General features: G+C 44.6%; 1 protein-coding gene across 1 annotated transcript in view; it reads right to left on the bottom strand.

Annotated features, from left to right (window-relative positions):
• The window catches only part of SCPEP1 (serine carboxypeptidase 1), a 29,873-nt gene extending 13,979 nt beyond the window's left edge, over positions 1–15,894 (bottom strand). Inside the window, exons 1-6 of the mRNA XM_032429110.1 lie at positions 15,775–15,894; positions 12,608–12,756; positions 8,555–8,644; positions 4,023–4,178; positions 3,598–3,672; positions 662–734 (exon numbers count right to left, since the gene is read on the bottom strand). Coding sequence (XP_032285001.1) covers positions 662–734; positions 3,598–3,672; positions 4,023–4,178; positions 8,555–8,644; positions 12,608–12,756; positions 15,775–15,841 — 610 coding nt within the window. The 5' untranslated portion in view covers positions 15,842–15,894. The remainder of the gene's footprint in view (positions 1–661; positions 735–3,597; positions 3,673–4,022; positions 4,179–8,554; positions 8,645–12,607; positions 12,757–15,774) is intronic.
• Positions 15,895–26,439: the final 10,545 nt, after the last annotated feature.

Genomic DNA, 26,439 nt, shown 5'->3' with positions numbered 1-26,439 from the left:
GACAAATAACCAACAGACTGGGGTTTGAATCCTGACCAGGCCACTCATGCTGTGTGTCAGAGGGCAAACTCCATCACCTCTCTAGTCTTTAAAATGTTTTCATTCTCCCTCTCCCACTTCCCCTTGTTGTGTTCCCTCTCGCTGTGTCTCTCTCTGTCAAATAAATAAATAAAATCTTTTAAAAAATAATAATAAAAAAAAAATAAAATGTTTTCAACTGTAGGGGTGCCTGGGTGGCTCAGTCAGTTAGGCATCGAAATCTTGATTTGGGCACAGGTCATGATCTCAGGCTTGTGAGATCGAGCCCTGCCTTGGGCTTGCGCTGGGCATGGAGCCTGCTTAAGATTCTCTCTCTCTCCCCCTCTGCCCTTCCCACTCTTAAAAAAAAAAAAGTCTTCAACTGTAAAATGTGATTCTTTTGGTGTAAGAATCAAATAAGAGAATTCAGTCTGGCCAGCAGCAGTCCATGGTAGGAGCTCTATAAATGAGTTCTCATCCCCAAATTTCTTGGACACCTCTGGGGTTAACACTTTTTGTGTTGACATCTCTAAGGACCCAGAAAATCCTGTTTCCCTGTTTTCTGATCTGCACCACACAGCCCAAAGTCCCAGGCAAGGATGGAGAAAAGGAGTAAAGAAGTATCTGAGGATTGTGTACTTACCAACAGGGGAGATCCACGAGTCACCCAAAGCGACACCGGCAAAGTTACACTGGATGGTCCCTTGCTGAATGGCCTGAAAGAAGAGCCCAGAAACATTCTTGCCAAGGGAACCCAGGGACTTCCGTCCCTTCTTCAGCAGGAGGGAGCCAAGCCTTTATGCACCACCTCTCCCCAGCACAGAAAACTTCTGCCCATCCTTTCTAAGACTCCCTGGGTATCCGAAGACCTAAGAGACCCAGTAGAGAGCAAGAGTAACTCTTTCCTGCTGCCATTTGCAAAATGAGGAAGAACGGCTCAAGTTTCTCTCTACTGTTTTCAAGAGTGCCGGCAGGATGTGCGTGGGGTCTGGTGCGGCCCGAGCTTCTTTCCCAGGGTCACTGGCACTCTTTCCCCTGCGGTCTGGGATTTCTAACAAGGTGCTGGGGGGTTGAGTGGGGGGGGGGGGACCAGGGTACAACGGTCACTGTCCACATGGCAGTCACTGAAGGGTGGCGGGCCTCCTCAGGAGGTCCTTGAGGGAGAGATGGACGCCTCAGGACTATACTATCATTTGTATAAAATGAGAAAAAAGAATATATAGTGGACCCTTGAACACAGGTTGGAACTGCGCGGATTCACTTATACACCGATTTTTTCCAACAAATACAATACAGTAACGTAAATGTATTTCTTTTCCTTACGTTTTTCTTAATAGCATTTTATTTTCTAGCTTACTTTATTGTAAGAATACAGTATGTAATACACGTAACATATGAAATATGTGAATCGACTGTTTATGTTCTCAGTAAGGCTTCTGGTCAACAGTAGGCTATTAGTAGGTAAGTTTGGGGAGAGTCAAAAGTTATATTTGTATTTTCCATAGCATAACTTATATAGAGAAAGTGAATCACTGTGATACATGCCTGAAACTAATGTAACATTGTGTGTCAGCTGTCCTCAAACAAAAAAAATGTGTTTAAAAAAGATGTGTTGGCACCTGGGTGGCTCAGTCGTTAAGTGTCTGCCTTCGGCTCAGGTCATGATCCCAGGTTCCTGGGATCGAGCCCTGCATCAGGCTCCCTGCTCGGCGGGAAGCCTGCTTCTCCCTCTCCGACTCCCTCTGCTTGTGTTCCCTCTCTCGCTGTGTCTCTCTCTGTCAAATAAATAAATAAAATCTTTAAAAAAAAGATTCTCTCTCCTCCCTCTGCTCCCCCACCATCCCACACTCTCACTGACTCTCTCTCTCTCAAATAAATAAATAAATAAAAGTTAAAAAAAAAAATTTCTCTGAGACACACACATTTAAGAATTCCCAAGGACTTGGGCGCCTGGGTGGCTCAGTTGGTTAAGCGACTGCCTTCGGCTCAGGTCATGATCCTGGAGTCCCGGGATCGAGTCCTCATCAGGCTCCCTGCTTGGCAGGGAGTCTGCTTCTCCCTCTGACCCTCCCCCCTCTCATGTGCTCTCTCTCGTTCTCTCTCTCTCTCAAATAAATAAAATCTTTTAAAGAAAAACTATATAAAAAAAAAGAATTCCCAAGGACAGGTTCCTGGAACTGAAATTATTGGGTCCAAGGGCATATAGATTTTAAAAGTTGACAGAGACTGCCTAATTGCTCTTTTAAAATGACTTACCTATCTCCATTCCCACCAAGAGTGCAGGAGAGCACTTATTTCCCTGACTTCTTACCAAAACTGGGTGTCATCAATCTCTAAATATTTGTAAGCCTTACAGATTTAGCTACTAACGAAAGTTGAGCATTTGTCTGATCTTCATGGGCTGTTTACATTTTTTTCTATAAATGGCTTGTTTATATTCTTTGCCAATTCACTACTAGGATATTGTCCTTTTTTATAGTTATCAATATGAATACTTTTTCTATCATATATTTGTGTGTGTATATATATACATCTTTTGAAATTATCTATGGAACTCTTAAGTTTTAAATTTGAATGTGGTCTAAATATGTCAACCTTATCCTTTTTGGCTTTTGGGTGTTCCATCGTATGAAGGAAAGCTTCAGGGGTGCCTGGGTGGCTGAGTCCGTTGTGTCCAATTCTTGATTTAGGCTCAGGTCAGGATCTTGGGGTTGTAAGATGGAGCCCCACGTTGGGTTCTGTGCTGGGCATGGACTCTGCTTGAGATTCTCTCTCCCTCTGCCCCTCCCCCTCTCCCTGGCTCACGAGCACTCACTCACTCTCTCTCTCTCTAAAAAAAAAAAATATTTAAAATTAAAAGAAAATAGGGGCGCCTGGGTGGCTCAGATGGTTGAGCATCTACCTTCGGCTCAGGTCATGATCCCAGGGTCCTGGGATCAAGTCCCGCATTGGGCGCAGGGAGCCTGCTTCTCCCTCTGCCTCTGCCTCTCTCTCTCTCTCTCTGACTCTCATGAATAAATAAATAAAACATTAAAAAAAAAAAAATTAAAAGAAAATAAAAATTTTTAAAAAATGAAGGAAAGCCTCAGGTTTTCTTACAGTTTTGATTTTTATGTTTAGATTTTTAATCTATCTAGAACTGATGTTTTATGAAAGAAAGAATTCCACGTTACGGTTTTTCAAAGCGAGAGCCGTTCGTTTCCATACGATGCATTGAATATTCTATCTGCGGCCCAATGACTTGAAATGCCATCTTATCATCGGATATGACAATGCCATATGATCATATGCATGACACGTTATTTACATACACACATGTACACATCATATCCTGCCGCATTTAATCCGCTAGTCTGCTGCTACGTTAGTACCACATTGGTTTACTCGCTGTAGCTTTCTTTATAGCTTGTTCCACATCTGCTAGGGCAACCTTCACTGTTCTCTTTGAAACTTTTTGTGGTTATTATTACAGACTTTATACAAGGTCCCACTCAAAGTACATTCAATATCAGGTGATACAGAAAGAAACAGAATCAGTGTCTGTCTGAAACCAAACAACAAAGTCATTTTCCCCGTTACCTTATAAAGTTCTAGACCAATGCCAGCCGCCATTTTGCCTCCGTAGGACTCTGAGAAAATGTAGAATGGAATCGTCTAGCAAGAAAAGGAATTTACAAAGAATAAATATCCCGGATGCCTTTTTTTTTCCCCACATGAGTTAATTTCAAATTTCTACCACATGTAATGGCCAGACAAAACAAATCTGCTTTTCTTGGTCTTTTCCCCCATATCTGATTAGAATACTGGGCTCTAAGGTCATTCTTTCAAGCTCAAAACCACTTTGAGATGATAGAAACAAAAGGCCACAACCTGCTCTCGGGTGCAGAAAAGTTTTCTCTGGTAATGGCTGGACATTGAACTCTTGGGGAAACATGTTAATTCAGATGGCTGCAGCAGGGTGACTGCTAGCCCCTTTGCTCACCTGTCCCCGAGTCACTGCTCACCTGAAATTCCTTGTGGCAATCAAAGAAAGTCTTCAGGAGAACCATCATGTCTGAGGCCACCGTGGCGAGGTCTTTGGCATATGCGTCACTCTTGTTCACGTAACTGAACCCAGTGCCCACAGGGTTATCCACAAATAGGAGACTGGCTGACTGGAGCTACACGTCACACAGGAAAGTCAAGTGGTACAACCACTCAGTTAGCCACCGACTATCTTTCCACCATCTTTTTTTAAAATTTATTTTTATTTTGTATTTTTTATTTCCACCATCTTCTATGCGTGTTAACCCATGCATGTGAAGATATCAGTGTGCTTACGATCCTACTGCTAAAAGGGATTTCAAAAAATAGGGGACAGGAGGGGCCCCTGGCTGGCTTAGTTGGTAGAGCTTGTTAACTCTTGACCTCAGGGTTGTGAGTTCAAGCCCCACATGGGGCCTGGAGCCTACTTAAAAAAATAAATAAGAAGGACCAGGAACATAGACTACTAAGGCAAAGAAAGGCAAAGAAAAGAAGAGCTAAGAAGGAAAGATTAACATACACACAGGGACCAAAGCATCTGAGCTGTCACTTTTCACACAATATGGCATCCTAAACGCAATCCATTGGCTCAGGTAGAACCACGCGGCATCAGTGGGAGCCACGGCTCAAAGCAGTGACAGTACCACGGAGGTCTGAATATCACATAGCAGTTTTCTTCAAGATGAATCCAATTTCCACAGAAGCCTGGCCTCCAGTACACCACCAAGTACAGAATTTACCCTAATACCTTTTCCAAAGTGGCTCAGAGCTATAGAATCTTCGGTCTAGAAGGATCCTCACTGGTGACACAGTCCAGCCATGTCCTGTACTGATCAGGGAATTAAAGTTGAGAAAAGACCCAGGACTTGTCCAAAGAAGGTCACAAAGCTGGACAAGTAATGGCAGCATCAGGCCCGGGCCTCCTCACTTCTCATCCAGGCTCTCTGCCTGACTTGTGCTATGCTCTGAGTTCTGGAAAACTTGCAAACAAGCCAGTGTGGCACTCTGCTACAGCATGTAGCAAGTTCAGGAATGTTCCAGGCTAAGGGAAGAGCATGTGCAAAGACCCTGAGGCAGAAGTAAACTGCACTTAAGAAGGACCAGCAGGAGACAGACAAAGAGAATCCAAGGGCTCAGAGGGGACCTTAAGGAAGAGGTGGTCCCACATTGAGTCTTAAATGGTAGATGTGAGTATAGGAAGCTAGATGTGAATGAGGGGCCAAAGCAATGAGGTCCAAGCCAAGGAACTGGCCAGGCAGGGCCTAAAGGGAGTGTGTACATGGACAGACGTTGGGAAATGGGGCAGGAGGTAGGCAGAGACCAGTTTATGCCCAGGAATCTGGCTCTGATCTTCTGGGAACCGAAAGATATTAAACTAAGGAGTGATTTGTATTGGAAAGGCACTCTGAAAGCAGCCACTAGAGAGGATGGAAAAGGGATGGATGAAGAATCTTAACACGTGGGTGTTAAACATAGAGTTACCGTATGACCCAGCAATTCCACTTTGAGGTAGATTCCCCCCCACCCCAAAACCGAAAATAAGAACTCCAACAAATGTTTGCCCACGAGTATCCCCTGCACTCGTCATCAGAGCCAAAGGGTGGAAACAACCCAGGTGCCCATCAACAGATGAAGAGACAAACTGTGGTCTATCCACACAATGGACTATTATTCAGCCTTACAAAATGGGGACCAGTGGCACATCCGACATGGATGAACCTTGTAAATATCATATGACGTGAAAGAAGCCACACCCCAAAGGCCACATACCGTATGACTCCATAGTTATAAGATAGCTAACACAGCCAAGGCTGTAGAGACGGGAAGTTATTGGTGGTGGCCTAAGGAGGGGCTGGTGGTTAATACCTAAGGGGTATGAGGTTTTCTGGGATGGGAGGGTAGTGAAAATGTTCTGAAATTGATTGTGGTAATGGTTGTAAAACTCTGAATATATGGAAAGCCACTGAATTGTATACTTTAAATGGGTGAGTCGTATGGTATGTGAATTATATTTCAATAAGGCTATATTTTAAGAACTCATTTTTAGGGGCACCTTGGGTGGCTCAGACGGTTAAGCATCTGCCTTCAGCTCAGGTCATGATCTCAGGGTCCTGGGATTGGGCTCCCTGCTCAGCGGGGAGTCTGCTTCTCCCTCCCCCTGCTGGTGCTCTCTCTCTCTCTCTCTCAAATAAATAAATAAAATCTTTAAAAAAAAAAAAGAATTCATTTTTAGGTAAAACCAATTGGATGAGCGGGGTGAGGGGTAGAAGACAAGGATGGCTCTCTGGTTTCTGGCTCAGGCACCTGACTGGGACACATGGAGTTCGCTGGCTTTGTGGGTGGGCAGAGGGTCTGGTGTACTAATGAATATAGTTTGGGATATGCTGAACAGGGGATGTATGAGGGACATCGACATGGAGACATCTCAGAAGCAAATGGAGAAATAGTTCTGGGGCCAAAAGTTCTGAGCTGGAGATACTGACTTGGGAGTCATCATCACCTTCTATGTGTCATTAAAGCAGTTGGAGAGGACAGGGCTGCCCAAAGAACACACAGAAGAGAATGTTACCAAGGACAGAGTACGGGACACAGCAACATCCAAGGCACGGGAAAGGCCAACAGGGTGGCAAAGAAATCCATGAAAAGAATCCCATGAAGGATCTGCTGGCCTTGGGATTGGGAAGCCAGCATGCCCCTGGGGACAAGAGCTCCAGCAGAGTTACGAGGACAGAGCCAGGTGGGTTAGCGCGGGGCTGCCCAACCTCACCGCGGCCATGGAGGAGATCCGTGTACTGCGTCCTAGAGCTAATGTGCACTGGATTCCCTAGCACCCACTCTCTCCTGCCCCCAGCCCCAGCCCCCAGCCCAGAAGGCTCTAGGCGAAGGCATAAATAGGAGGTAAAGAAGACGAGACAGCAGTAAACAGAGGCATACCTCATTTTACTGCACTTTTTATAAATCGAAGGTTTGTGGGCAGCCCCGCAGCAAGCAAGTCGGCCGCTACCATTTTCCCAACAGCATCTGCTCACTTCATGTCTCTGGGCCACATTTTAGTAATTCTTGCAATATTTCAAACTGTTTAAAATTGTACTTGTTACAGTGTTCTGTAACCAGTGATCACCGCTCACGGAAAGCTCAGATGACGGCTAGCATTTTTAGCAATAGGGCCCTTTTCCCTTAAGGTACGTACACTGTTTTTTTACACATCACATCAGTGCCTGTGGAACAGACCACAGGATAGTGTAAGCATAACTTTTTTATACGCCCTGGGAAATAAAAAAAGTCATCTGACCCGCTTTATTGTGGTGGTCCAGAACCGAACTTGCAGTATCCCCGAGGTTTGCCTGGATAAAGAATTCTTTTAAGAAAGGGCAGGAGCGGGGCGCCTGGGTGGCTCAGTCGTTAAACATCTGCCTTGGGCTCAGGTCATGGTCCCAGGGTCCTAGGATCGAGCCCCACATCGGGCTCCCCGCTCAGCGGGGAGTCTGCTTCTCCCTCTCCCTCTGCCCCTCCCCCTGCTTGTGTTCCCTCTCTCGCTGTCAAATAAATAAATAAAATCTTAAAAAAAGGAAGCACGGGAGCTGGAGGGGCTGGTGTAGTAGGCTGGGGCAAACCTGTGCATGCCCGCATCCCAGGGAGAGCCTAGAGATGGCGTAAGGATAGAGAAAGGTAGTAACTGAGTGGACTCTTGGAGAAAGGATGTCAGCAGAGAGGAGCCTCAGGTGTTGTTCTGGGAGGGACGCTGGGGGACAGAGAGGTAAAGCACTTACTAGCGAGGACAGGGCATAGCTGGTCACAGGGGACGGCTCTGTTCTCCCGGGAGGCAGGGGTCAGGTCAGACACGGAGGGGAGCAGAGTCTCAGCACACAGCAGAGGCGGCCCTAAGCCCGGGCGAACCCCACAGCCGGGCAACAGCCCCACCCGCTATGGCGTTGGCCACCAGGGCTGGGCACCTGGGAGTAGGAGCCAAGGAGGTGGACAGTGGGGCTGACCCAAGCTTGGGGGTGGCAGGGCTGTTCTGGGAGAAGGATGAAGGAGCCGGGGTTGAGCAGCGAGGGGTTACGGCAGGAAGTGAAACTAAGAATGAGGGAGGGAGGGAGACAGAACTAGAGACACCAGAAGGGCAGAGGACAAGGGGTCTGAGGTCTTGATGGAGTCAAGAAGCAAGGCAGGCGAGGGGAGAGGGGACAGGATTGAGGGTTGTGGCCGGAGGCGGGGACCCTGCAGTTGGACTAGAAAGATGGCCAAGATGTAGGAAGTGTCAAAGTCCAGGGTGCCAGCTAGGATAGGCTTCTGCCGCCAAGGGGAGAGAAAGCTCATTGATGTGGCACGGCCAGAGAGGAAGCCTGTGGACAAGTGCGCAAGGCCCCAGGACACATGGGGAAAGGGATGGGGCAGGATGGCTAGACTTGTGACCCCACCCAGAATGGGGTAGGGCGGGGGGGCGGGGAGGCGGGCCTCAGCCCTGGGGAGGCCACAGGGCATGTGCACTTAGGGGCTGTGCTCACTGTACCCAGGTAGTTCTTCGTGGTTTGAGATCACTATCAAGAGGCCCAATTTCCTTGAAGTTTCCAAATCCAGTGCTGGAACCGCCTGGACCACCCTGCAGAAGAGAAAATAAAAATAAACCCAGAGAAAACATCAGTCAAATCTTAGTCATTTTAACGGCAACCACATTCAGAATAAACAATTCATGATTTAGCAACGGCTGGGACAACGTTATACAAAAGACCTAACTGACCCGGTGAACCAGGGTGTCTGTACCAACAGAGTCCCTTTAAAGGGAAAAGACCCAGGGACACCTGGCTGGCTCAGTCCGTAGAGCATGCGACTTTTGATCTCAGGGTTGTGAGTTTGAGCCTCGTGTTGGGTGTAGAAATTACTTGAAAATAAAATTTAAATTTAAATTTAAATAAATAAATAGGAAGAAAAGGCGTGGCCTAAGAGCCCCAGAGGGAACTTTCCTACCTCTGATCCTCTGAGATTGAACCCTGGCCTGCCACGGGGCTCGCTGACCTTCAAAACACCTTGTCCACCCCCTCTCATTTCCAGGATGAGCAGTCAAGGCTCAGGGAAGGAGCACAGCAATTAGGGGTCTGCCAGGCCTGGACCTGGGGTCCTGTGACTCTCCACCCCATCACCCTCTCCTCAGTGTCCCTGCGGACTGACAAGGGATGCAGACTGAGGGACAATTTGATCACGAGGATCCCCAGGATAGAATTCAACAAATGCAAAAAAGTCTCCAGAGCGGGGAGGACCCAAAACTGTGCACACCCAGGACCAAGGGCAGGGCAGGACTGTGACCAGAGCTTGGTGCTGGGGCCCAACCATGAGAGGTGGAGGTCCTGTGGGTTGTGAAGGGCTAAGCAAGGGAGGGAGGCCCTTCAGAAGATGGTCAGGGGAAAGCATGGTCAGTACTCTTCTGGACAAAGTCTCAGGGGCCGGCTGAGCTGAGGGGATAGGCCTTGAATAAAAGGATATTGCCTCCCAGTGCATGAGCAAGATGGACAGGAAAGGGAGATACACAAACATGGAAGGAATAGCTCTGGCAAAAGAGAAGCCAGGGCTATTTGTATAGGGAAATCTAAAGGGAAAAAAAAAAAAGTCGGGGCGCCTGGGTGGCTCAGTTGGTTAAGTGGCTGCCTTTGGCTCGGGTCCTGATCTCGGAGTCCTGGGATCGAGCCCCACGTCGGGCTCCCTGCTTTGCGGGGAGTCTGCTTCTCCCTCTGCCTGCTTGTGTACTTTCTCTCTCTTTCTGTCGAATAAATAAACAAAATCTTAAAAAAAGAAAAAAAAGACAACATAGGGTCAGGGCTTAGGGGTAACTGGAGGACTCCAACAGGGAAAGACTGTATGAAACTATGTAATGTTTTGAACCTACACCAAACTATTACAAAACTGGGTGGCTATAAATTCCTCTAATTATATGCACTCTGTTATCTTAAGCTTTCCTAATAGCATGGTAAAAAGCTCACCAACCAGAGGCAGCTATTCATCACAGTGATATTTGTAACAGCAAAAGGATGCACCTCCAGTGTCCCTCACTTGGGAACAGGTTAGTAAGTTATGACACGTCTACAAGACGGACTATGAAACAGCCACTTAGAACCACAAACTATACAAACCTATGTGGCAACACTGAAAAATGCTTATAATGCAACACGCAGTAAGTTAAGAGCAAGTATGTATCCTTGGGTGAGTGCTGGGCCCCTTCCTCCTAGCTGACTGACTGGGAGACAGGAGGACAGGACCAGAGCTAAAGGAGGGAAGCTGGGAATCCTAGGGGGCTTGACCTTGGTGCGACAAACCCCAATTTCCTGTCCTGCTTTTGATAAGCTGTGGTTGGCAGCAGGAGAAGACACTCCCCTCCCCACCCCCCCACCCCCCCACCCCCGGCAATGGCAACAAGAAACTGGCTGGAGGATGTTTCTGTTCTATTTGAGAACATTCCACTGCAAAATCCTTTTTCCTTTAGAACTTTGGGATGGGGTGCTGTCATGGCCCAGGACTATCCAGTGGACTCTGAAATATGGGAAATGTGTCAGCAGACCAACTGAAATGCTTAAATGACTTGAGAGTGTACCTAAAATAGCTCACTACTCCACTCAGAGTTACTTCACTCAGGGGACATGACCTCAGTTCTCAAAGACCTGCCCACAGAAGTCAGTATGTGCATCGTCAGTAGGCTGCTAAGATAGATCTCCTTTAAATCTAAATTAATTATTTCTTCCCTAATCATAGTCTTTTTCCTTCTCCCGTGGGCTTCTGGGGAACTGAAGGGCAGGCTGGTTAGTTAGCCTGTTGATAACCTTCATATAGTACCTCAGCTCAGAGGGTTAACCTAACCAAAGGTCACAAATGGGGCGGCCTCTGGGGGCCACGAAGTGTACGCACGAGCAGAGAACTGAGCTGTGGGCAGAGGGCTCCCCTCCTCCAGAAGCTCCTGCCCTGTCTGAAAGGGGCCCACTGCCACTCAGCTCTGGGAGAGCAGGGTCAGGCCCCAAGTTGCCAAGTCTCCTGATATTTGGAAAAAGGAAAGAAAAGTCTTGAATTTAAAATGTTGGCAACTGGGGCGCCCAGCTGGTGCGTCGGCTGCGCCTCTGACTTGGTTTTGGCTCAGGTCGTGACCTCAGGGTCATGAGATCGAGCCCCACGCTGGGCTCCACGCTCAGCCCGGAGTCTGCTTGGGATTCTCTCTCCCTCTCCCTCCCCGCCACTTCTCTCTCTCAAATAAATAAATAAATCTTAAAAAAATAAATGTTGGCAACTAATTCAGATCAAACCACCGCCTCACACTGCAATCAACCAAAGGGAAGGTTTGGCAACTTCTGAAACTGAACAGTTTTTAAATTCCTGAGGGCCCAGAAAGTGCCTCAGGGCGGCACATGACAAAGGGGACGCTGACTGGGCAGCACCTGGCCTACACGCCAGCACTTCTGCTTTATGGCTCTGTTTGTCAGCTCTCACTTGAGCGTGGAAAAAGTCTTGCTGATTAATAAAGACGCTCAAAACCCTCAAAATCCCTCAGATTAAAAACCAAAGCTCAGAAAACGGAACCCTCCGGCAGCCTGGGGGTGGACAGAAGTTCTGTGGGATACACACGTGGGATCTTTTCTCAGACGTTTTCATATCTGCACTCTCAGGCTGGGCCTCACCTCTAGCCCTCAAAGGAGACAGTTGTGATAATGCTACAGCAGAAATGGCCCTCCCTGCAAAGGGCTCCTCTGAGCTCTAGCTCACCAGAAAAGTCTGTAGGGGCTAGCTGAGGAGGCCAAGCCCAGGGCACTGGCAGGTTGCCTGTGAATACTGACATTCTGGGAGGAAGTGACCTTTGCATCCCATGGAGGGGAGTAACAGGACACCCTATTTACCGGTGAGCAACCTGGAGCCCAATCTCAGCCATACGTCCAGTTTCCAGAGGCTGAAGCAAGTTTCCTCAACCCCTCCCTAGAGGCTGGTCTTCCAGGTGGGTGTGGGCCACCTCTGGACAGGTATTTTAGGAAGGCAAGAAAGGATCCTCTGCCTGCCCCCAAATACCCTTCAACCAGCTCCTTGCCTTCCATCCTACAATCAGAGCTCAAGATTAAAATGCAAACACACTCAGGGAGAAGGATAGGGTACAACATTTAATACTAAGGTACAAAAGGCTGAGTCCTTTCAAAAGATCAGCTTTTCTGGGGGCGAGGAGTTAGGGTCGAGGAAGGACTGGGAGAAGAGGGAGAGGGAGGGCTGCTCAGAGTACCTCAGCCTTTGCTTTGGATTCTTTTAAAACATTTCTGTCAGCGTAGAGTCAAATGTGTCTTTAGGAGCTTCCACGAAGGCATCCTGCCCCTGACTGGGCTCAATATAAGAAAACCCCTGCAAAGGCTAGAATCACTCTCTGATTTGGCCCCCTTGGCATACCATTGTCTTTGCCTGCCTCAGGAGGACACCAAAGCCCCAAGCATAGGAGACCCCCCACTGGCCGCTGGATCAGATCAGTCCTTCACTGCTGAACCGTGAGTTCTTCAGAGCAAGCAAAGTGGTTAAGTGGGGAAACCTGACCAGGCAGCCAAGCCACTTTTACCTGAAGCCACATGACCAGGGGCAGTTCTGAGAAGTTCTTGCAAGGGTTAGTGGCATAATAGAGCCACCAGAACATGTGGGCATCCTTGCGGATGGTCACATAATCCCATACTTCCTTTCCCTCCTCTGTGGGCCGGTCCGTGATTGCTCCTGAAACAGAAGCACAACGTGATTGTCCCAAAGAATGTGTAACGTCCAGGTAAATTCCAAGCCCGCAGAGACGGCCATGATAAACTGGAGATGATATGGTTTCTATTTTAGGCACTCTACTCACTCTAATATATTGTGGAGATAAGGAAAAGCACTTCGGTTATGATAAAGCAAACCAGGAGCGCCTGGGTGGCTCAGTCAGTTAAGTATCTGACTCTTGATCTCAGCTCAGGTCCTGATCTCAGGGGTGTGAGTTCAAGCCCTGCATTGGGCTCCATGCTGAGCACAGAGTCAGCTTGAGATTCTCTCCTTCTGCCCCTTCCACCCATTCTCTCTCTATAATAGATAAATAAATCTTAAAAAAAAAAAAAAAAGGCAAACCAAAATTAATAGTGGCATAGGAGGTCAGGGCTTTCACTTTTTCCTCTGCACCCCCTGTAATATTTGGATTTTTAACAATAAGCATGAAACACTTTTGCAATTCTGTTTTAGAAAGACAGATTCAGGGGCACCTGGGTGGCTCAGTCGTTGAGCATCTGCCTTCGGTTCAGGTCATGATCCCAGGGTCCTGGGATTGAGCCCCACATTGGGCTCCCTGCTCCACGGGAAGCCTGCTTCTCCCTCTCCCGCTCCCCCTGCTTGTGTTCCCTCTCTGTGTCTCTGTGAAATAAATAAATAAAAGCTTTAAAAAAAAAAGAAAGAAAGAAAGATTCACATTTCTGGAAAAAAAGAAAAATCACAAAATGCAAAATGCTAGCCTTTATATCTCATTTAATATATGATTAAAAAGGTATCCCAAATGAGAGGCACCAATATGCACTATCTTATGCTGAGGCAACTGTTAGCTTTTGTGAAGGAGGAAAAAAAATGTAGGTCCTTACTCGATACTATAAACCAAAATAAATTTCAAGCAGATCAAGTATTTCAATTTTAAAATTTAGATATTAAAAATAATATAAAAATATAATTGAGGATGCCTGGGTGGCTCAGTCGGTTAAGCGTCTGCCTTGGGCTCAGGTCATGATCTCAGGGTCCTGGTACCGAGCCCCACATTAGGCTCCTTGCTCAGTGGGGAGCCTGCTTCTCCCTCAGCCTGCTGCTCGCCCTGCTTGTGTTCTCTCACTCACTTTATCTCAAATAAATAAATAAAATCTTTAAAATATATATATATATATTTGAATGTTTTTTTGATCTCTGGATGGGGAAGTGCTGTAAGCATACCCCAGAGACTATAAAGGAAAAGATCAAAAGAGTTGAGGACAGAGACTTGTTATATTTTCTGTACAACAAAATTTATGTACATCAGAAATAAAATTAAAAGGCATACAACAAAGAAAGATCTGCAACAAATATGAAAAAGAGTGATTTTTCTTACTTGTGTAGATCAATTTCAAAAAGGAAGATCCTAATAGTTAAATGGGTCAAGGCTCTGAGGAAATAATTTATGAAAAGGAAATTTGAATGTCTGATAAATATGTGAAAAAAGGGTTAACATCATTAATATTCAGCTATGAAAATCAAACCAATATGAGGTCACTAAAAAAATCTTTGCTTCTTTGATAGATAAAAAAATAATGGCAAGTGCCCAATGGCCACAAGGAGACAGGAGACCAGTCCTTAGCACTGTTGGCAAGAGTGCACGCTGACATCAGTTTTGGGGAAGGCAGCTTGGCTTTCCAAATATCAAAAGAAAGATACTCCATAGATCAAAAGCTATATATATATATATCCTTTAATCCCACAGCTCCAATTTTCCCTAGTTAACTTTGTAGCATCTGCAAAATATGTATCCGAGAAGAGGAGGTTCAATACATTTTCCATGTCACCTTTGCTAAAGTAACAACTCTCGAGTTAGTTGTTTTTCTCAAATACCCCTCTGCGGGTAAGAAAAGGCGGCTGTTCAAAACTGATGGACTCCCCATGATGGGAGTTTCCTGCCTTCTACTTCCTCTTTTCTTAAATTTCAAGACCCCGTGGCAAGGAAAAGCACAAACACTGGTCTCAAAAAGAAGAGAAGGGAGTAGAGAAGGAGACAATGGGGTTTTGTAAGTGAGAAGGATATAAATTAAGAAAACCAGAAAGTGGCTTGAAGAGCAAAACAGAGTGGCTAGATCATAGATGTGGCTGGAAGATTCTCTGTACAAGTGACCCAAGATTACATGACAGATACGGCTCGGGTCCCTTTTGACTTAACCGCTGGCCCTCCTCCCTTCCCTGGCAGTGACGGCTGTTAAAATCGGCGGGGGGGGGGGGGGGGGGGGGGGCATTTTTGACAACATTTCCCAGACCCAAGCTGAAGGGCCAGATGATCCCCAGTTTATAAAAGGAAAGACGGGAACTCTTAAGCAGTCTGCCTAAGATCACAAGGCAAGTTGGTGGCCAGTTCGAATTCTCGGATCTTGATTCAGACCACGAAACATTTTGCTGAAAGACTGAAAATCGATTTGCAAGTCATCCTATTAAACACGATTTTGTTTTTGTCAAAAAGAATGGCAGTGAGGGGAGATGTTATGCTGTCTGTTCTGTTAAGAAGAGAGAGAAAGACCTCATCTCAATGAAACATCCCAATCGTGGTAGGGTTGGTTTTTCAGGGTCCTTCGCACCGCATGTTTCAGCTCAAAATAAAAAGTCCTCATTAATCCCGCTTAGCAGCCAATCACCGCAGGAAAAGAGAGGTGGACTTAGGATCGTGGAAACCTCATCGATCAGCAGTTTCCCCAAGTCATGTATTTTGCACAACTGCTTCTACCTAGGCGTAGGGAAGAGAGGAGTACCAGAGCATTCAGGGCCAGAAAGGGGTAGAAAAAGCACTTAGCATTAAAAAAGAAGAAGAAGAAGAGGAAGAGGAAGAAGAAGAAGAAGAAGGAAAGAGAGCGAGGTTCTAAAGCAGTATAATTACGCAAGGTAGAAACTGGGGGAAAGAGATTTGCTTTCAAAAGCATAAACCCACTAATAGACGCTCATCCCTGGAGAGAGACGGAGGTACCGGCCGCTGATGCACCTTTTGCCCGAACCTACCGGTGCTCAGGCCCAGAAGCAGCAGCAACAGCAGAAACACGGGAGAGGTTCGGGGCACCAGGTCCATGGCGAATACCGGGTGGCTGCAGCAGCAGCCGCAGGCTGAAACCCGCGCCCCACCACGTGACGGCGGTGGGTGGGGCCTGGCCAGGACCGGGCCGGGGGCGGGGCCTGTCTGAGGGGCCCGGGCGGGGGCGGGGCCGGGCGGGGGCGGGGGCGGGCCCGGGGGCGGGGCCTGGGCGGCGGGAGGCGGACGGCTGTCTGTGTCCCGGTCGCGCTCTGCGGGTCTGGCCCGGCCGGAGGCGAGGGGCGGCGCTCGGGGTGTTCTGTCTGCCCCACCACGTCCTCCTCTGCCGTTTTGGGGACGGATCAGAGAAGTTGAGGCGTTTAATGCATTTGATTAGGTCGGATCGTGGGACAGGACTGAAACCCTACGGACTAATAACCACGAGAACCGTCCTTCCTGCCGGGCTCATCTCTTCCTTCCCCTAAAATAGCCCTGGCATTTCAAAAGCTCCTGCGTTTCCTCCGAGCAGATGAAGCCTGAACCAGCTGGTCGTAGAACACTGCGATTCCATTTTCACAGATTTAGCTTCAATATTATTTTAACTATAAAATTACATATATCGTGGACATTTTGAAATTACAAAAAAAAATTTAGATCCTACAAAACCGTTGTTGGCATTTGGGATATATTTTTCTCTGGTCTTCATCTTTTTAAGTATAATGATAAAAAGTTTTATTGTTTTCTGTGTTGATAATTTGTCATTCACATAATTCTGTGTTAACATTGTCTTCACAACAGTCCTTTTTTAAAAAAAAATATTTTATTTGAGAGAGAGAGAGAGAGAGTGAACACAAGCAGGGTGGAGAGGGAGAAGCAGACTCCCTGCTGAGCGGGGAGCCCTCTGTAGGGCTCGATCCCAGGACCCCGGGATCATGACCTGAGCTGAAGGCAGACGCTTAACAGACTATACCACCCAGGTGCCCCCACAACAGTCATTTTAAAGAGGGAATTGTAGGTTTGGGTAGGAGAAGGGAGGAAATGAATGGTAGAGGGGTGTGTGTGTGTGTGTGTGTGTGTGTGTGTGTGTCTAACGGTCTTTTTTTTTTTCCCCCTTAGGATATACTGAATAACTCACCTTGTAGAACTAGGACACAAGATAATACAAAGACAGTGTGAGGGTCAGGTTATTGCTGAATACTCTATTTCACAAAAAGTGCATATGATAGAAAATGAAACAGAAAAACAAAGTCCATGTGATAATGACTCCTTTTCCTGTTCCCCTCTGTATCCCTCTCCTCCTGACTCTCATAAATGGACAGATGTTTTTATCTCAACCTTATGAAATGACAGTCCTGCCGGTGAAGGGCAAGGGCACTGAGATTTGGGCCAGAGAAAAGAATTAGGCAAGCAGGTTCTCTTAAGCTTTAGCTTGGGTTGGTCCTGGAATGTGTTAAATGTCATAACGAGGGTACTGGGGATAAGCCTCTTCTAAAGGAACATTTGAAAAATATACATACAGGTTACACCCTCAGTTAAACAGAAATAACTATGTCAAAAACATTGTCAAAGTTTTTCCTATCTAAAGCATCCAAGTTGGTCTGTGTCATCAGAGCTTCAAATACTCTTGATCATTCCACTAGAGCTAGACTTTCAGGGTTTCGTGTTTTCATTGCAAAAATAACACTATAGTAAATATATTTTCCGTATGGTATTTTTGGGATTATTTCTCTAAGATAAAATAGAAGTGATCCTCTTGTATGAAAGTCTACAGATGTTATATAGCTTTATTTTATTTTTTTAAAGATTTATTTATTAGAGAGAGAGAGAGCAAGCAGGGGAAGGGGCAGCGGGAGAAGGGGAGGGAGAGAGAATCTCAAGTAGAATCCCCACTGAGCAGGGAGCCCCACTCGGGGCTAGATCTCACGACCCTGAGATCATGACCTGAGCAGAAATCAAGAGCCAGACTCTCAACTGACTGAGCCACCCAGGCGCTCCAACTTTAAATCATGGGGTGGGCTTATTCAGTACGGGTGATGGGGATACAGGTAAGAGCCAGGGTATTGCCTAATAAACAATGGTGTATGGGGCCCCTGGATGGCTCATTTGGTTGGGTGTTTAACTTGACCTCTGTTCAGGTCTTGATCTCAAGAGTTTGAGTTCAAGCCCCACATTGGACTACGCGCTGGGGGTAGAGTCTACTTAAAAACAAACAAACAAAAACAGTGGTGTAAACATCAACTACAAACTATGGTTGCCCCTCCAGGAAAAAGGGCAGACACTGACAAGGGGAAGGGGCGTAAGGTAATTTCCTGAAATAACAGTAACGTTGTATATTTTGGTAGGTGTGTTAAAAAAATAAAATACAACTGAGTAAATTTTATTTTTCTTAAGTTTTATTTATTTAAGTAATTTCTGCACCCCACAAGGAGCTTGAACTCATGATGCCGAGATCAAGAGTTGTACATACCTCCAACTGAACCAGCTAGGTGCCCCTCAACTGAGTAAATTTTAAAGATCTTATTGGCTATATTCAATGATTCATGAATCTGGCAGGATACCATCTAGCAGATAGAAAGGGGATCTAAGGAACTGTACAAAATTTAAGGCTTTTTATAGGCAGAAACCTCTGACCAAGGAAGTTATTAACAAAAGAAAAAAATATATCGTTTCAGGCAAGATCCCCTTTCTTAGGGGCTGGGTGGGGAGGTGGCGTTTATCATGCAGATTACTTAACTAGTGCTGATCAGGAGATTTCAGATTGACTATTAAAGGGCACATATCTGGCTGGCTCAGTCAGTATAGCATGTGACTCTAGATCTCAGTGTTGTGGGTTTGAGACCCAAGTAGAGTGTAGAGATTACTTAAAAATAAAATCTTAGGGGCACCTGAGTGGCTCAGTCAATTAAGTGTCTGCCTTCAGCTCAGGTCATAATCTCAGGGGTCCTGCTTGGAGGGGAACCTGCTTCTCCCTTTCCTTCTGCCCCTCTCCCTGCTGTGTGCTCTCTCTCTCACTCTCTCTCTCTCTCAAATAAATAAATAAAATCTTTAAAAAATAAAAATAATAATCTTAAAAAATAATAAGATCTTTTAAAAAAATAAAGGTCACATTTCTGCAATTAAGCTTTAGCTTGCTGTGGGGGCAAGTTACTCCATATTGAGTCTGTTCTTTCTTTTTCTCTCTTTCTTTTCTTTCTTTCTTAGCATTACATAAAAGGAATTTATTTGCCATACCCAAATGGAATTTATTTAAGAATGTAAGGCTGGTTCAATATTCAAAAATCAGGGATACCTGGGTGGCTCCTGGAATTGAGTCCCACATTGGGCAGGCTCCTTGCTCAGTGGGGAGACTGCTTCTCCCTCTGCCTGCCATTCTCCCTGCTTGTGTGCTCTCTCTTTCTCTCTCTCTCTCTCTGACAAATAAATAAATAATATCTTTTAAAAAAAATCAACCAATGTGATCCATCATAGTAACAGGATAAAATCATATAATCATATAAATCAAGGCAGAAAAAGTATTTGACAAAATTAAACATCCATTTATGATAAAAACTTTCAGAAGATAACAATGGAGGAGAACTTTTTCAGCTTCATAGAGAACATTTACAAAAATCTACAGCAAACATAAACTTAATGGTGAAAAATGGAATGTTTTCCCCTAAGATTGGGAATGAGGCAAGGATATCCACTCCCTCCACTCTTATTCAATATAGTACTAGAACTTCTAGCCAGCACAAGAAGGCAAGAAAAAGAAAGAAAAGGCATACAGATTGGAAAGGAAGAAATAAAACTGTCCCTATTTGCAGATGACATGATTGCCTTCATAGAGAATCCCAAGGAATCAACATATGCCAAAAACTCTCTTAGGATTAATAAGTTAGTTCAGGGGTACCCGGCTGGCTCAGTTAGTAGAGCATACAACTCTTGATCTCAGGGTTGTAAGTTCAAGCCCCACGTCAGGTGTAGAGGTTACTTAAAAATAAAATCTTTAAAAATAATAATTTAGTTCAGTAAGGTCATGGGACACAAGATAAACATATAAAAATAAATCATATTTCCATGTATTAGAGAACACATGGACATCAAAATTAAAAACACAATACCATTTACAATTGCTAGAAAGAAAGACAGGTGTAAATCTAACAACAAATGTATAGGGTTTCTACGCAGAAAACCACACAATGCTAATGACAGAAATCAAAGATCTGTATAAATGGAGAGACATAATGTGTTCATGGATTGGAAGATTCAACATAGTAAGCATGACAATTATTCTTGAATTGATATATAGGTTTAACACCATTCCTATAAAAATCTCAACAAGATTTTTGTAGATATAGACGAAGATTATTCTAAAATTTATAAGGAAAGGCAAAGGCACTAGAATCGCTAAAACAATTAGAATAAAGCGTAAATAAAGTGGGTAGATTTGTCTACCCAATTTTAAAATTTATTGTATATCTACCACTGGAGATCAAGACTGTGTGGTATTGGTAGAGCGCCTGGCTGGCTCAGTCAGAAGAGCATGAAACTCTTGATCTTGGGGTAATGAGTTTGAGCCCCACATTGGGTGTAGAGATTATTAAAAAAAACCAAACTTTAAAAAAATTTAAAAAGACTGTGTGATAGGGGCACCTGCGTGGCTCAGTTGGCTAAGTGTCTGACTCTTGATTTCACCTCAGGTCATGATCTCAGGGTTGTGACATCTAGTCCCATGTAGGGCTCTGGGCTGGGCATGGAGCTTGCTTGGGATTCTCTCTTCCTCTCCCTCTGCCCCTCCCCCCTCTCTAGAAAGAAAGAAAGAAAGACAAAAAGAAAAGAAAGGGGGCGCCTGGGTGGCTCAGTCGTTAAGCGTCTGCCCTTGGCTCAGGTCATGATCCCAGGGTCCTGGGATCGAGCCCCGCATCGGGCTCCCTGCTCAGCGGGAAGCCTGCTTCTCCCTCTCCCGCTCTCCCTGCTTGTGTTCCCTCTCTCGCTGTGTCTTTCTGTCAAATAAATAAAATCTTTAAAAAAAAAAAAAAAAAGAAAAGAAAGGAAGAAAGAGACTGTGCAGTATTGGTAGAGGAATAGACACATAGATCAACAGAACCAAACAGAGAACACGGAAATAGACCTGTCAACTGATTTTGGACAAAGGTTCTTTCAGGGAGCAAGAATTCCTGCCCTCTCAAATGGCTTTCTAGCTGGACTAAGAATCAAACTGATATAATACAGGAGAAAACCAAATGTAATAGCATACATATGGAGAACCCACATAGACATGGAAATTCAAAGACAGGCAAAATGAGGTACATATGTCATCCTGAACTAAGGAGAAAGGGGTAGGGGTCTGGGACTTCATAGAAAAGGATAAGAGCCATAAGAAGAAGAGTAGATGTTTGGTAATTAGATATTTGCCCTGCCATACAGATGGGTCACTCAGATAAAATTGATCTCTGCTAATAACCCTTATGAAGACATTGGATTACTTCATACATTGCAAGTGGGAATGCAAAATGGTACAGCTACTCTGGCAAACAGTTCAGCAATTTCTTAAAAAACTAAACATGCAAGGGGCGCCTGGGTGGCTCAGTCAGTTAGGTGTCTGCTTTGGGCTCCGGTCTTGATCCTGGGGTCCTGGGATCGAGCCACAAGTTGAGCTCCCTGCTCAGCGGGGAGTCTTCTTCTCCCCCTCCCTCTGCACGCCCCCTCCTTGTGCTCTCTCTCAAATAAATAAAATCTTAAAAAAAAAGACAAAAAACCTAAACTAAACATGCAACTATCATATGACCCAGCAATTGTACTCCTGGGCATTTATCCAGAGAAATAAAGTCTTATGTTTACATAAAAACCTGTCAATGAATGTTTATAGCAGCTTTATTTGTAATAACTCCAAACTGGAAACAACTCAAATGGCCTTGAACACGACCAACAGGTCTTCGATGCAAATGGTTAAACAAACAGTGGTTCACCCATGCCACGGGATACTGTTCAGCACTAATAAGGAACAAACTATGGATACACACAACAACCTGAATGAATTTCCAGAGAGTTATGCTGAGGAGAAAAAAAGCCAATACCAAAAGGTTACATACTTTATGATTTCACTCATATAACATTCTTGAAATGACAAAATCACAGAAATGGAAAGCATCATGGTGGCTGTAACAACAATAGGGAAGATCGTTGTGATAATGGAACTGTTCTGTGTTTTGACCGTATCAATGTCAATATCCGTTATCACTGGGGGAAATTGGGTGAAGGGTACATGGGATCTCTCTGGATTATTTTCTAAAACTGCATGTGCATCTATAATTAACTCATATTAAAAAAACTAATTTAGGGGCGCCTGGGTGGCTCAGGTCATGATCCCAGGGTCCTGGGACCGAGCCCTGCATAGGGCTCCCTGCGCAGCGGGGAATCTGCTTCTCCCTCTCCCTCTGCTGCTCCCCCTGCTTGTGCTCTCTTGCTGTCTCTGTCAAATAAAGAAATAAAAGCTTTTTTTTTTTAAAGAAACCTTAATTTAAACATGCTTAATCTAATATTCATTCATTCGCTTATTTAAAGTAGGCTCCTCCTCAATGTGGGGCTCGAACTCATGACCCTGAGATCAAGAATCAGACGTTGGGCGCCTGGGTGGCTCAGTTGGTTGGGCGACTGCCTTCAGCTCAGGTCATGATCCTGGAGTCCCGGGATCGAGTCCCGCATCGGGCTCCCTGCTCAGTGGGGAGTCTGCTTCTCCCTCTCCCGCTCCCCCCTCTCGTGCTCACTCTCTCTCTCAAATAAATAAATAAAATCTTTAAAAAAAAAAAAAAGAATCAGACATTTAACTGACTGAGCACCCAGGTGCCCCTAAAAGAAAACAAAAAACAAAAACAAAAAAACCCTTAATTTTAAAAAGGAAAGCAAATAGAAGCATAAAACATACACTGCTCTGCTCCTTCTCTTTTCTTTCATTATATCCTAGGCACATGTCCATGGCAGTATATTTAGAACTACCTCAATAGGGATTTTATTGCATAAATTTTGATACAGTGGAATTCTATACAACTGTTGGATGTACACTAATTTTATTCAATTAAATATCTGTTGATGGGTATTTATTTTGTTTCTTGTTACTTGCTTTTTCAACGTTTTAGGAAACATGGTACAGGAGTCTTTGCTCATAGTATTTATCTCTAGGATAAATGAATGCCTAAATATGCAATTGCTAGGTCAAAGGGTACATGAAAAAAAAAAGGGTACATGAATTTATGGTTTAGACAAATGTTGTCAAACGGCCCTTTAGAAGTTTTTAAAGGGTCATTTGACAAAAGAATAGGTCCTGTCTATAAATTTTTGCAGTCATGAACATTGCAAAATACAGATAAACACACAGAATTGGGTACCTACCACTCAGTCTTTTTTTTTTTTTCTTTCCAAGAGAGAGAATGAGAGAGAGAGAGAGAGAGCATGAGAAGGGGGAGGGTCAGAGGGAGAAGCAGACTCCCATCCAGATTTACAATTTAGAATCAATCCTTTGTCATCACTCTAGGTCCCCATAGTAAAGGGAATGTGGCATTTCAGGAATCTCCAGGAAGGAAACAAGAATAGGCAGGCAAGTACTTAAAAGCCACCTGCTGCTTAGGTAACTTTCTACTTTTGGAGTAGCAGTCTTCACACTGGGGGTAAGTCAGTCCTGAAGAGTACCCAAACACTTTCTAAAGAGAAAAGGGCATGCACAATTTTAAGAAAATCAAGTTATACATCTCCTTTCACTTGAACTTCTTCCTAAAACTGATTGTCTGAGAATGTGATTGCACTTTCTGTTCTCCCAAAAGAAACGTGTTTCTCTCTCTCCTGTCCCATCCATATAGCCTCACTGGCACCTACTATACTTAGTTATTCGTTTCTACCCAGTATTATTAAATTTACATTAACTTTAGGGAAAAATGTAGTACATTCTACGGTAAATAATGCACATGACAGCAATCACTGATACATAAAATCTAGTAATGCCCTGAACTTGAGAACAGCTTCATTCTATTGGGATTAACTCCTTTCTCTTAGATATTGGTATGCTCTTTCTTTCTTTTTTAAGATTTTATTTATTTATTCAACAAAGAGAGTGAGAGAGTACAAGCAGGGGGAGCAGTAGAGGGAGAGGGAGAAGCAGGCTTCCCGCTGAGCAGGGAGCCCAACGTGGGGCTCGATGCCAGGACCCTGAGATCATGACCTGAGCCGAAGGCAGACGCTTAACCATCTGAGCCACCCAGGCGCCCCTGGTATGCTCTTTCAATTCAATGCGTGCTTATAAACATAATTGATTTCAACTATCAGATTAAATTGCTGATAAATCTATAAGAGTTCACAAATGTCCATCTCCCTATCCATGAATATGCAAGTCTTTGATTACGACCCCCATTTTTAGGGAATTGTCATTTTTACCCCAGTTTCATCTAATGTTAGCTCCAGAAACCAGGCACCTCTAAGTGTAAGAGTAAATATAATAATCATTTAAGTCTTAGTGGAGCCTTCCCAGATATTGAGAATGTAAATGACTCTAGTGACTTGGTAAACACTCCTTTGGGAAGTCAGGCGTTTGCTTTTAACTTTCCTTTGTTACATTTTAACAATTTTTTGTTTTTAACATTATTATTTTTTTTTTTTTAAAGATTTTATTTATTTATTTGAGACAGAGAGAATGAGAGAGAGAGAGCACATGAGAGGGGGGAGGGTCAGAGGGAGAAGCAGGCTCCCTGCCGAGCAGGGAGCCCGATGCGGGACTCGATCCAGGGACTCCAGGATCATGACCTGAGCCGAAGGCAGTCGCTTAACCAACTGAGCCACCCAGGCGCCCTGTTTTTAACATTATTGAACATAACTGAATTGTTGGCTGATGGAGTACTGAAAATAATTTTTAAAGGAAGAGCTCTAGGTAACTTTAGCATGTAACTTGGCAGGAATTGGCTGACATTGCCAACGATATAAGTCCTTCTAGGCTTTTTTTTTTTTTAAAGATTTTATTTATGGGTTGTTGTATCAATGACTGAGCCACCCAGGCGCCCCAAGTCATTCTAGTCTTATCTACTTACATAATGAACAAGTTTTCTTAGGACTTTACATCTATAAAAACAAAAAATAGATCCAGAATCCATGTGGAGCCCTGTCTCATTTAGGAATATTCATCCACAGAGACTCGGACTAATTAAAAAAAAAAGCACACACCTCCATTTATTTCATTAATAGATATGTTTCCATGTCCATTTTATTTTCCCTATTTAATAATTACCAAAATGTGTGCTATTTTGATCTTAATAGTAATGATAATTCAATCAGAAGACCTACAGCATAAGGTGACAGGAAAATAAAATTTACAAAAACATTTTTTTTCAATGTTTCCACTGACTACAAAGTATTAGCACTTACTAGTTCAGTGACCTTGTGTTAGTAGCTTCATCTCCCTGAACTTTTTTTTTTTTTAAGATTTTAATTATTTATTTGACAGAGAGAGACACAGTGAGAGAGGGAACACAAGAAGGGGGGAGTGGGAGAGGGAGAAGCAGGCTTCTTGCAGAGCAGGGAGCCCTCTGTGGGACTCCATCCCAGGACCCTGGGACCATGATCCGAGCCGAAGGCAGACGCTTAACGACTGAGCCACCCGGGCGCCCATCTCTCTGAACTTTAAAAAAATTCTTCAACATGGGAATACTAATAGTTTATAATTCATATCTTTGTCTTGAAAACTAAAGGAATTAATATACTATGTGAGAGAATGGAAATTTAAATGATGTACAATTCATCATTTACTTAGCTAGTGGCTAATAAGAGGGCTTATTTTTTTATATTTTAAAATATGGATGGTGGTAGGTATTATATTGCTCAGGTCTCTAAGTTCCAGGAGGCACATGTAAAGCTCTGATTAATGGTTTCATTTTTATTTTATTTTATTTTTAGATTTTATTTATTTATTTGACAGAGAGAGACACAGCGAGAGAGGGAACACAAGCAGGGGGAGAGGGAGAAGGAGAAGCAGGCTTCCCGCTGAGCAGGGAGCCCGACGAGGGGCTCCATCCCAGGGCCCTGGGATCATGACCTGAGCCAAACGCAGACGCTTAACAACTGAGCCACCCAGGCGTCCCTAACGGTTTTATTTTAAAACGTGGATATTTACAACACATTGGGAATTGTATCTTTTCCAACGAAAAATTTTGTCAATTAAATATATTGGGGGGGGGCGCCTGGGTGGCTCAGTCATTAAGCATCTGCCTTCGGCTCAGGTCATGATCCCAGGGTCCTGGGATCGAGCCCCACATAGGGCTCCCTGCTGAGCGGGAAGCCTGCTTCTCCCTCTCCCACTCCCCCTGCTTGTGTTCCCTCGCTCGCTGTCTCTCTCTCTGTCAAATAAATAAGTAAAATCTTTTAAAAAAAATGTATTGGGAGTTAGTGTTTTTTGAAATTCTTTTCCGTGTAAAAGCAACTATCTTAGAAGCCAACTACTGAGAAGTGCATGTTTATCCAGAGAGCTGCCTAAATTCGGACCCTGCGCAGTGCTCAGCGGGAAAGGAATTCACTTACACTCTTCCCTAGCCCCGTGATGAACAGAATGGAATCGAATCAACCCCGCTCGGCGTTCTTGCCGGTCACGGAGGCTGTAGTAGCCACTTGGAGCCAATAGGGGGCATACGTTAAAAGGCCCCAGG

The sequence above is a fragment of the Phoca vitulina genome, unplaced genomic scaffold (assembly GCF_004348235.1).
Source record: "Phoca vitulina isolate PV1807 unplaced genomic scaffold, GSC_HSeal_1.0 scaffold40, whole genome shotgun sequence".
NCBI lineage: Eukaryota > Metazoa > Chordata > Mammalia > Carnivora > Phocidae > Phoca > Phoca vitulina.
The sequence above is the reverse complement of the archived record's forward strand: the minus strand, read 5'-3'. Positions and strand labels throughout refer to the sequence as shown.